At 43.7% G+C, this 11728-nt stretch overlaps 2 protein-coding genes across 2 annotated transcripts; both read left to right on the forward strand.

Annotated features, from left to right (window-relative positions):
• The first annotated feature begins 7227 nt into the window (after positions 1 to 7227).
• On the forward strand, positions 7228 to 8465 carry LOC144408006 (5-hydroxytryptamine receptor 3A). Its single transcript, XM_078103307.1, has 4 exons — positions 7228 to 7467; positions 7943 to 8103; positions 8195 to 8239; positions 8342 to 8465. Exons 1-4 carry the CDS (start codon positions 7428 to 7430, stop codon positions 8453 to 8455), a joined length of 360 nt encoding a protein of 119 aa, XP_077959433.1. The 5' UTR covers positions 7228 to 7427; the 3' UTR covers positions 8456 to 8465.
• A 1273-nt stretch (positions 8466 to 9738) lies between these two features.
• LOC144408004 (uncharacterized) lies at positions 9739 to 11646 on the forward strand. Its single transcript, XM_078103304.1, has 4 exons — positions 9739 to 9940; positions 10049 to 10198; positions 10502 to 10587; positions 11034 to 11646. Exons 1-4 carry the CDS (start codon positions 9739 to 9741, stop codon positions 11250 to 11252), a joined length of 657 nt encoding a protein of 218 aa, XP_077959430.1. The 3' UTR covers positions 11253 to 11646.
• Positions 11647 to 11728: the final 82 nt, after the last annotated feature.

The following is an 11728-nucleotide window of genomic DNA, read 5'->3' on the forward strand; positions in this document are numbered from 1 at the left end:
AGCAACTTGGATTAAAACTATTAGTAGCTGCATTCCTCTAAACGACCACAAAAGCTCCATGGTAACATGCAGTGGTGGGGGTGCGGGTTTTTGCAAAGGGTCAATTAGTATGGAATCGACTAGGAACTTTGTAATCACAGTACATATACAGTATGGGGCATGCATGCTGTGGTTTTAAATGGATCTACGATGGATAGACAATTTAGACGGTAAAAATTTTGCGGTTGAGGAGTGCTCATCCACCAGCCCGCCAACGTAAGCCTTTTTCATAATGGTCATTACATGACCACAATCACTACATATCACTGCAGATATTTGTGAGCTGGATTGATATTTAACGATTAAAGGCTCAGTACAAACGGCATGAATTTCACAAGTGTGTCAGAAAAGATAAGACTCCATAAACCAATGAATGAGAATGATATGTTGTCTATATACAGTGCTTTGCACAGGTACTCATCCCCTTGGAGCCTCTCTTCTGTCAGAAAGAGGGAACCGTCACAACCATTAAACACATTCTTGGTAATTTACTCCAAGGGTTTCGCTGTATTTGGTTCCATCCACCTTTCCCTCAATTCTGACAAGTTTCCCTATAACTGCGCCCCCACAGCGTGGTGCTACGACCACCATATGTCACTGTTGGGATGTTGTGCTCAGGGTGATGCGCATGTTCAGCAGTTTGCATTGAGGCCAGAAAGTTCAGTTTGTCATTCGTTTAGCCGGGTAACACAATATCTCGATATACGAGTCAGAATCCTTAATTTTTTTTTTCTCCAGCCTCAAAATAAATTCCTCCGATTAATTTAATTCTACTCAAATTGAGATATAAATAAAACCACAATTATTTTCAGGTGAAAACTGGCATTGAATGTTTGGTGAGATTCAGTTGAGTGATCATAGTCTGAATGTGTAGATGATGTATTTTTTGATGAGGAACCTCAGGAAAGGAGGGGCACTAGATAAAGAAAAAGACAGGAGGGTTGAAAGGAATGATGAATCCAGTGGTGAGGTTGGTAGTCCTTACTGTAGTAGAGGGGAGTCCAGATAGGAGAGGAGGGTGCTGGCTGTATGCTGAGGCTAGAGTCCGTGGTGGGGCGAGCAGGCAGGGGGAGAAACGGAAGGCTCCAAACGTGTAGCCAATTCCGGCAACAGGAGGTAGGCACTCTAGAAGCGAGAATAATCTGGCGAAGACTGGAGCTCCTGCAGATCCTTAAGAAGGGTGTTCAGACGAGGGTTGATTATTACCTAAGACTCAGAAAACAGCCAAGCATGATCGTGACACCATCAGCTTCGGCTGCATTTTCCATAAAACAAAATGCACACAAACCTTTTAACAATTCAGTGGCGTTGATTAATTTCAACAGCATTTGCTTAGAACACACGGCCATCTAACGGACATTGCCACGAACAGCATGCGTACATTTTTCTTTTTTACATAATAGCGATATAAATAATTTTAATAGATGCTTTGATACTTTAATCAATAGGTCACTCTGTCTAGGAGGCTGGACGAAAACCAAAAAAGATCTGTAGAAACATATCAGTGTAGAAATGGATCTATCACTATCGCCAGGTATTCAGGATCAATCATCGTTATATATTAATTTCCAGGTGCTATCAACTAAACATGACTGTCATAGCAGTAAATTAGAAGATGAGTATTGCTGTGCAGCTGAATGAAAATGAATCTGCGTGTAGTCAACCACTGTTGCTGACGCACTCCCATTGGCCACAAATGATTTATTTATATTCATAAAATACCTTTTCTTCTAATGTTACGCTTGCATCACAGACGAATTTCTACCATATTAACGTTCTGTTGCTGTTGCTTTTACTATGAAAATCTAACGTGCGTACTTCTGATTTAACTGCTGCGACTCATATTTTGTTTTATGACGTTAGGTAAAGAATGCATGAATTGATTTAACACAGACCCCATACCGCCACTTAACAATTCAATGTCACGTTTGATTGCTATGTTTTGGTCTAGTTTTGTTTCTTTAATTTTTACTGCGGAAGTGTTCCGTGGATGAATTTAGCTGTGTATTTTAACAATAAGTCTCCAATAACTATGGCAGGAAAACTTTACAGATACAAGATGTGTATCCCTTGAAGAAGGAAACAGTCTCATCCGTCACGGCAATACACCATTAAAATACATCGTTCATTTTATTTATTTTAAGACAATGGAAATCATAAAATTATTTTTTCATCCAAGGCGTATGATTCATTAGGACGACCTGCAAATCCATAGTCCAGGTCAACTAACGGGGATTACTGCTGTACTTCCTCCCCTCTTTCATTCATTTTGAAAAAGAAAATAATCTGGCAACAAGGTCCCATGGTTGTCTTCAACGCTCAGAGCAGCAGATTACGAAAATGGACAGAATATGGTGTAAAAGAATAAGTTGGTGGTGGTGTTCACTATGACAAACATCTTCATCCATAAAGGACTTTAGAAAGAGATGTTTGTGCTGAAACATCTTTGTCTTTGCATGCAGGACAACTGTGCGGCTGCAAGTTATTTACACATTATCCTCCTGGTTGAACGCTCCATTTGTCCGTCTTAAGGTCACATCACACGTCACATTTTTTAATTCTGTAAAGATTCATTGATTAGTCAATCAACAGAAAATGACTCGGCAACTATTTTGATAAATCAACTAATTGAGCAATTGAGAAAGCAATTTGAAGACATCAGGCTGTAATTGTACTTCGCTAAACTGGAGAACATGTTGATTCGTGACTCTTCCTAACTAGTTTTACCCATAAATGTTTACAAAAGGAGAAATCTTAGACAATGTGTTTGTCACGGTGTGGTTCCTTCATGTTATATTTTGTAGTTTTCTGCCACTTGTGTCCCCGGGTAACTTCACTTCCTGCCTTGTCCCGTCATCCCCTGTGATCGTCTTAATAGTTTCCACCTGTGTCCAATCACCTGCACCTCCCTTGTGTATTTAAGCCGTGTGTCTCTTGTTGTGGATGTGCTTAGTTTCTTGCCAGCTGTTCTTGCCTTGGTTCCTGTGTTTTTCGTCCGTTTGACTATTAAAGTCCTTTTGTTTCCCGCAAAGTCTGCGTTTGAGTCCTGCCACCTCCACCCCCTCCCCTGACAGAATAACGCGACCATGGGACTCAGCAGACCCGCTGCCAGACTACGGTCCGGACTACTTGGACGTAAGAAGTCCCTTCTGGCAGCGGAAAACGAATTTTGTTTTTGGTCCCAGGAGCTATCAGCTCGCCTGCCTCGAGCTCCGGGACCTCCTTAACCCAAGGAGGAGCAAGCGGAAGAAGCGCTCTCCCGTTCCCGCTGGGCCGCCGCAGCGCTCTCCCGTTCCCGCTGGGCCGCCGCAGCGCTCTCCCGTTCCCGCTGGGCCGCCGCAGCGCTCTCCCGTTCCCCGACTCTGTCCTCCGACCCAGACTCGGCCAGTCCCCGCTCCGAGACTCTCGGCTCCGACCCCGACTCGGCCAGTCCCCGCTCCGAGACTCTCGGCTCCGACCCCGACTCGGCCAGTCCCCGCTCCGAGACTCTCGGCTCCGACCCCGACTCGGCCAGTCCCCGCTCCGAGACTCTCGGCTCCGACCCCGACTCGGCCAGTCCCCGCTCCGAGACTCTCGGCTCCGACCCCGACTCGGCCAGTCCCCGCTCCGAGACTCTCGGCTCCGACCCCGACTCGGCCAGTCCCCGCTCCGAGACTCTCGGCTCCGACCCCGACTCGGCCAGTCCCCGCTCCGAGACTCACGGCTCTGGCCCCCGACGCCCCCAGTCCCCGCTCCGAGACTCTCGGCTCTGGCCGTCTGGGATCCGGCCCTTGAGGGGGGGACTATGGGGTGGGTTTAGGGGGGGACTGAGCCGCCGACTGCGGAGGGGTTCCGTGTCGCCGACGACTGCGGAGGTGTTCCGTGTCCCGGAGCTGCCGCTGACTACTGCGGAAGTGTTCCGTGTCCCCGAGCTGGAGCCGCCGCCGGCTACTGCTGACGTGTTCCGTGTCCCCGAGCTGGAGGAGCCGCCGCCGGCTACTGCTGACGTGTTCCGTGTCCCCGAGCTGGAGCCGCCGCCGCCGCCGACTACTGCTGACGTGTTCCGTGTCCCCTTGCTGGAGCCGCCGCCGACTACTGCTGACGTGTTCCGTATCCCCTTGCTGGAGCCGCCGCCGACTATCCCGGAGGTTTCCCGTGTCCCCGAGCCGCCGCCGACTACCCCGGAGGTTTCCCTTGTCCCCGAGCCTGCAATTCCAGAGACTTTCCGGAGCCGGCCAAATGACCGTCCGCCGGGCCGACCACCGGAGGCTCCCCGGCAGTGTGCCTATCCGCCAGGCCGACCCCCAGAGGCTCCCCGGTCGCCTGGCCGCCCGCCAGGCCGCCCGCCAGAGTTTCCTGGGTGGTACGACCATTGTCTCTGGTTTCCCTCCCCCCCACCCCTTGTTTCGCTCTAGTGTGAGCTGCCTGGAAGTTGGCCCTTAAGGGGGGGGTACTGTCACGGTGTGGTTCCCTTCATGTTATATTTTGTAGTTTTCTGCCACTCGTGTCCCCGGGTAACTTCACTTCCTGCCTTGTCCCGTCATCCCCTGTGATCGTCTTAATAGTTTCCACCTGTGTCCAATCACCTGCACCTCCCTTGCGTATTTAAGCCGTGTGTCTCTTGTTGTGGATGTGCTTAGTTTCTTGCCAGCTGTTCTTCCCTTGGTTCCTGTGTTTTTCGTCCGTTTGACTATTAAAGTCCTTTTGTTTCCCGCAAAGTCTGCGTTTGAGTCCTGCCTCCCACCCGCATCCCTGACAGTGTTTTAATATCTTGTGTTGTCAAACCCAACTGCGAAATACAAAAAATACTCAGGGGACTTTCAAGTATGGGGAAAATAGAAGCAAATCATCACATATTCGATGATTGAAACAATTATTAAGTTACCAAATGCATTGCCATGTATTCTTTCAACTCGTTCAATACGTGTAGTATTGATAAATGTTAAATCTTTTTTGAATTAACTTAAAAACAACTTTAATCCAAAAAGATAACTACAACACGTCATGACTAAATACAATATTTTTCTTATTTATTTTTCAACACTTGTATCATTTTGATTCTTGGTTAACTCGTATTACTCTTTCCCTTTCATTAAATGATAACGCATGCACAAACCCATGCTAGCCTGCACAGCTGTCCTCAAGCCCCAGAGATCCTCATTGCTTCTCAGTGATTTGCCTCGCCGTCTCCACATAGACAATGTAGACACAATAATACACGATCTGATATGCTGCACAGGGATAGAAAGCAGAGGCGATGCCTTTAGCTGGACACAGAGCGGCGCAAGAGTCTCAGAAATGCTGGTTTCATTTTGGAGGTGAGGAGCTCAGTGACGCGCAGCTCGGATCCCCCCTGATATTATCATGTCGTACCCCATTAAACGTGCAATAGTTAGTAATATAGACATTGACGCATAACATATAAAAGAAACTCGCTAAATCGGTCCAATAAAGTACAAGCTTTTATAACAAATAAAAGAAATACTCCTTTAAATTGCAAAACAGTCTCTAATTGAAGTGCGTATATTATATTGCGGCCTTCTCGTGCATGTCTTTAATATGTAAATCTCCTCTATTGTCATAATTATCGACCAACAGCCGACTGCCGTTGTCCCGATTCAGCAGCTGAAATAACAGTAATTCACTGCGGTCAACTCAGCCGACACTTGAATATTAGTGCACGTATATGCTGACAATTACGGTGTTGAATAAGTAACCGGGGGAAAGGCTATTTAAATACCAAATTCCGGACAATTATAGAACTATGTGTGTACAGGAATACTTGTGTACAGTAAAACAAATATTTGTACAGTACAAATTTGGAGATTTCTCCAAAGAAAAAGCCCTATAATTGCAATTTCAAAAACACCATTTCTCCATATTTGAGCTGCAATAAAAACAGATGTATTGATAGTTCCAAGGCAAGACCAATGTACCTGTGTTAAGGACCTCTCTGACTACTACCATGCTGAATATCAAGTATTTTTACGGTACCGATTTGGAGATTTCAGTTAAATATGTTTAAACATAAATAAATTACCTACAGAAGTAGTTATGTCTCGTTGTATTAATTTGTCCTGTTATTGACGTGTCTAATGCGGATATAAACCAGATATTCGAATACATTCGAATTTTGACAGCCCTACCCTGGTCACTGGGCAATAATCGAAAATATATGTATACGCATGTGTATATATACGTATATATATATATATATATATATATATATATATATATATATATATATATATATATACACATGCGTATACATATATTTTCTTACATTATTACATACTGTACATCTTTACATCATGGGGGTGAGAAGTTCGGGAAGGAGGGGGTTGGGGAGAAGGAAATCTGTGTGTGTTGGGGGGTGCGGGGTTATTTGAGGGGGGGTGGTGGTTTGGATAAGATAGTTGAGGGGGTGTATAGAAGGGATTTTGGGGGGGGTAGGCGGGGGTTGGGGTATTTGAGGGAACGGATAGAAGGGATTTGGGGGGGCTGCTAGTCGAAAGAAGTAGGGGGGGAAGGAATTGAGGGAGGGGGGGGACTTTTGCCACGGGGGGGTGAGAGGTGAGAGGTTAAGGAAGGGAGAGAGATAGGGAGAGAGCATGCTTCCCTATTAACTGAAAACCTTTTCCTTTTACATAAACGATATTCACCGATTTCCAGCACAAAGGTCTCGTCTTTGCAAGCAGCAAACTGTATCATCCCTGTCTCTCCGTAGGCATAATTTAATAAGCTTTCAACAAGAAAATGAATAAACCAAGATATTAAACAAGCAAGAATGTTTCATACTGATTTAAAGGTGCCCAACTACATATATTTGTGTTAACAGAATTCAATGTATCACTCAGACTAAAAGGACGGTGATTAATGAGAATGGAATGAATCATGAGTAGTTCATGAACTTCAGTGTGAGCTGAAGGCCAAAACCCTTCTATACCAGCAAAGTCACGTGCTGTCCAAACAGTTTACAGACGATCAATCTGCTTCCTTCCCTGATGTCATTACCGCGTTGATTTGCTGATCAAGTTTCGCTTAAATTGAATTCTACTTTCTCATATGATGTAAACTGTTGAGGTTTACACCCTCTATCATTCAGTGTAAAATAAGATCACATTATGCTTTCATATGGATGAATCCTCTCCACCTGCCTTTCCCTTAGTTTTATTATTTGTTCCCATCCATCTCGTACGTGAGACAAACCAGGGCCTGCTGACCAGCTCCTGCTGTCCGGTGTGGGAGGGGTTTCTCACTACAGGAAGAGGTCATTCATTCATTAAGCGAAGCCCTCGTCGGTTGAAATCAGAGAATCACAGATCCGGTCTTGACCTACAGAAGAGACACACACTCGACACAAAGCTGCTCCAACACACACAAACAAACAAACACACACGGCTGCAGATATGATGCACCTGGCTTTTCTCCTCCTGATCATCTTCACAGGTAAGAATCTGTGCTGCGAGCATTCTTGATGGTGTTCATGTGTTTGACGTTTGACACTTGGACATTATTTCTGGTTGCGTTTGAGAACATGGAGCTTGTGTTTGTTGTTTTGTTGTTTGTTGTCACAGAGCAACGATGCAAAGCTCAAACCCAAAATGGTCAAAGTCAAAAGTCAAAGCCAAAATTGGTTTGCCTGCCTTAAATTCTTTTATTGTTTTGATAATAGTGCTTCATTTAAAGGAAGAAGCCATCCTCCTATCAGGGCATTTATGATCTGATAAATGTACAGAGAAGTCTATTCTGCTCCGTGTCAACCAGCTTTGAATATAATGGAAATATTTTTTTGTTTAATGCAAAAGAAGGAAAATCAAGGAAATAAAAGCTAATAATAACACCACTGCTTGATAATGTGGTGATTTTCTTATAAAACATTTTTTTTTATAAAACTTCTTTCTAAAAAACGTTTTAAACACAGATGGCTCGTCCTCCCAGAAGGTGTGTAGCTACCAGGATGTAGTGGAGTACCTGAACCTCACCGCAGACAACAGTGTGTTCAGAATGACCCGACCCGTTCTGGACCACAAACGCCCCACGGTGGTGCAGCTGGACATCATCCTCTTTGCCCTCCTGGCTGTGGTCGGTGCAGCGTTACCGTGTTTGTGTGTCATTCACCTGATTGATGATCGATTCAGTTGAGCTGTTTATTAACCCGTCTGTTTATTCCCAGATTGAGAAAACGCAAACCTTTGTTCCTTTTGTCTGGGTAATAATGGTGAGTTTGGATTTTTTAAATGGTGACTCTCCTGAACTTTCTTTTTTATTCATCATCAGCTGACTGTCATTTTTCTGTTAATTGACCTTTCATTTACTGCAGAAGTGGAACAATGAACGCATCTCATGGGACCCGGCTCAGTTTTGTGGAATCACTCAGATTTCCATTCCTAAGGAAATGCTCTGGAAACCAGACCTCTTTATCTATGAAATATGAGGCAGCAGCACACACAGACACACTGTGGTTTATTAAAAGATCTGTGCAAAACAAGCACCTACATTGTTCAGCAAATACAGCTGCTACCCCAATTGCGGCCTTTATGCTAAGCTAAGCTAAAACGCTGATGTTATACGATATACATTTAGTAATCCTTTAAAGGTGAGAACTGCCACGGGTCATTTGAAATAAAAAAAAATGAAAGGGAACCTAAAGGGAATCGGATTTGATGGACTGCTAAACAAATGTGTACCTGGAGAAGAAAAAAGGAAAGCAAATGTTTGGTGGAGAATTGGAGGTTTCTCTTAAGAATTAAAAACACAGCCGCTTTTAAACTATTGTGAAGAGCAAACACAATATCTTCGGGTAGTGACAGGAGGAGCTCCATCTATTATTCCTTCAGTTAATAATTATTGGTAAATACCTAGTGGTTTAATTTCTTACAAACGTAACATGAAAAGATTTTGAAGTGTGAAGTGTGTTTGTGTCTCAGGACACAGAAGGATGAATCCCCTCAGAATCCGTACATGTACGTGTCCTACGACGGGACGGTCTCTTCCGAAGAGGAAATGAAGGTGGTCAGCACTTGCAAAATGGACGTCCACAAGTTCCCCTTCGACATACAGAGATGCAACATCTCCATCGGCTCTGCGGTGCACTGCGGTGAGTGAACGGCTGTGTGGTTCAGGGCAGAATGGGCGGAATCTCATTCCGGCCACAAGGTCCTTTCACTCAGACTTTCTCCCCGTCTCCTCAGTTGATGAGATTCGTGTCTTTCCGTTCTCCAACTCGTCTCGGGCCACCCAGTTTTCCCGAGAGGTGATAAGGACTCAGGGAGAGTGGGAGTTCCTCCAACTGACCGTAACCAGTCAAAATTTCACCATAGACAATAAACAGTGGGAATATCTCATATACACTGTACGTATGTACTTATATACACACACACACACACGTTACATTATGTTCTTGTTTTGGTGTTGGAACTAGTTTTTCTCTGGATACACAATAGAGAATTTGTGTGCACTAAATTCTAATTTGTTTTCACTTTAGTTAACTTCTGCTTTATTAATATATATTACTTATGGTAACCAAAAAAGGAGATTCAAGATTTATTAAATAAAAAAATGAATAAATAAACATGTAATATATGTGTAAATATCATACGTATATCTGTCTATATGCATATAGATATATATAGAAATATTCAAATGAGTTTACACAAGTAAAATCGGTTTCCCCCTGTCCATCTAGTCTGACCTTTGCACCTATTTTTCCAGTTCACCATGAAGAGGCCACTCCTCCACGTCACCAACTTCCTGTTGCCCATCCTGTTCTTCCTGATTCTGGACCTCGCCTCCTTCTTCATCGAAGACCGCCGAGGAGAGAAGCTGGGCTTCAAAGTCACCATACTGCTGGCCATCTCCGTCCTGCTGCTCATCCTCAATGACATCCTGCCCTCCATGTCCAACAAGACTCCCCTCATAGGTACTGACTCCTGCTTTCAGGACATTCTGAACGCCGTGTTGTGCTTCATTGAGAGGTCAAGAGATCAACAAAACAAAAAGGCAGTTATTGTTTGTCTCCTCCACTCAGCCACCTACTGCGTCGTGATTTTCGCTCTGATGCTGCTCAGCCTGCTGGAGACCATCTTGGTTACATATTTCATGGAGAAAGACTGTGCCTCCAAGAAGAAGATCAGGCTGAGGGAAAACAGGGAGAACAAGCAGGACACCTTCATCACAGGTGAGACGCAGATCTTATTGGAAGCTTGTTAATTGGAAACGTCTGGAGGAACTTATTTCTGTTTTTCAGTCGTAATTTACATCCTTGAGGTAATTTAGGCCTTGACAGCTTTTCTAGATCAGCTATTTCCTTATAAATCCACATCCTTTGTGGGCCCTCGTTGACTTATGACTACGGATGTTTTCTCTTTTGCATTTGGTCACAGGAATGTGATCAAATAGAAAAACACAATCCATGATTTCAAGTGCTTTTCCTATGCAGCTTTATAGTGGATCACGTTTCCTGTGCAACCATCTCTTTCAGAGGAGAAAAGACAAAGCGGCTGTCTGAGCATCTGCAAAGCGTCAGATGGTGAGAAACAACATGAATTGCTGCCGATGGTTCAAGAGGTAAAGACAATGTCGGTTCCAATGAAACATCATTATCACAAGACAGGTGGTCAAAACTGGGTTTTATACCAAAATGTATTGTCTCATCAGGTTAAATGTAGATTCCAGGTCATTAAAATTGGGTTAGATTTTGAACTTCATAAATTGCTCTGAAGTCGGAGAAACTACTTTTCCCACGATTCCTTTTGCTTTTAGTGAAATTAAATGCTTTGCTTTAAAAGCGACCCCAAATGCTTTGATTTAGATTTCATCCACAAAATAATCCACATTTATGAATTACATGTATATTTCTATTTGTACATTTACATCATGACCTAAGGGCATTAATCTCATTAAACCATCCAAAGTATTAATGAGGTGGCAGACAGTAAAGAAGGCGGTTGTGTCCACCTGGCTTGAGACATGAATGCATTCATAATCCCAGTCCTGACTCCTGATGTTTGCAGGTTAACAACAGCGTTCAGGCCCGAGAGAGTGACACGTTGCTGCTGATCATGGAGGAGCTGAAGGAGTTGCAGAATATTTTGAATCTGCACCTCGTCTGTAGACAGGACGGAGGGAAGTCTGGCCTCTTGGCCGCAAGAATCAACAGAGCTTTCTTCATTTTCTACTTCGCCACCGTGTCACTGTTCCTCACCCTCATCTTCATCGCATGGACCACTTAGAAATGTAAAATAATTCCTTGCAATGCTTAGTTTTTTCATGTTAAACCTTTAAGTCAACACATGCCGTATGAATTTGATGTAGAATCTAGAAGTTGTGCCATGTTTGGTATCTACAATGTCTCATTGTGAATCTATTTAATTCAGTTTAAATGAGATAACTTGAATTGTATTTACTCTATCCTGCAGACTGGTGGCGCCAAAATCTTTAGTGTTGATGAAGAAAAGGTCCCTGCAGAGCTGTCTAGGGCATTGCCTTTTAATAAGATTGTATAAAATGTGTGGGGAATAAATCACAAAATAATAATAATGTTTGAGTTTTGAAAAAAGCAAAAAGCAAAACAATGACCGTTTTAAACATATTTGTGTGCTGAAATAAATATATCAAAACCTTGTGTTGTGTTTTTAAATGGTTAAAGTCGCTCAGCATCCACCGGAGGGTTTAAAATCAGCATCTAAATAGTTTTCAGAAGCTGATC

Source organism: Gasterosteus aculeatus, chromosome 5, assembly GCF_964276395.1.
Source record: "Gasterosteus aculeatus chromosome 5, fGasAcu3.hap1.1, whole genome shotgun sequence".
Taxonomy (NCBI): Eukaryota; Metazoa; Chordata; class Actinopteri; order Perciformes; family Gasterosteidae; genus Gasterosteus; species Gasterosteus aculeatus.

Coding starts and splice junctions, on each gene's coding strand:
- LOC144408004 (XM_078103304.1), top strand. CDS start 9,739: ATGAAGAGGCCACTCCTCCACGTCACCAACTTCCTGTTGCCCATCCTG. Junction 10,199..10,501: donor GCAGGACACCTTCATCACAG/GTGAGACGCAGA, acceptor CATCTCTTTCAG/AGGAGAAAAGACAAAGCGGC. Junction 10,588..11,033: donor TGCTGCCGATGGTTCAAGAG/GTAAAGACAATG, acceptor TGATGTTTGCAG/GTTAACAACAGCGTTCAGGC.
- LOC144408006 (XM_078103307.1), top strand. CDS start 7,428: ATGATGCACCTGGCTTTTCTCCTCCTGATCATCTTCACAG. Junction 7,468..7,942: donor CCTCCTGATCATCTTCACAG/GTAAGAATCTGT, acceptor TTTTAAACACAG/ATGGCTCGTCCTCCCAGAAG. Junction 8,104..8,194: donor TCTTTGCCCTCCTGGCTGTG/GTCGGTGCAGCG, acceptor GTTTATTCCCAG/ATTGAGAAAACGCAAACCTT.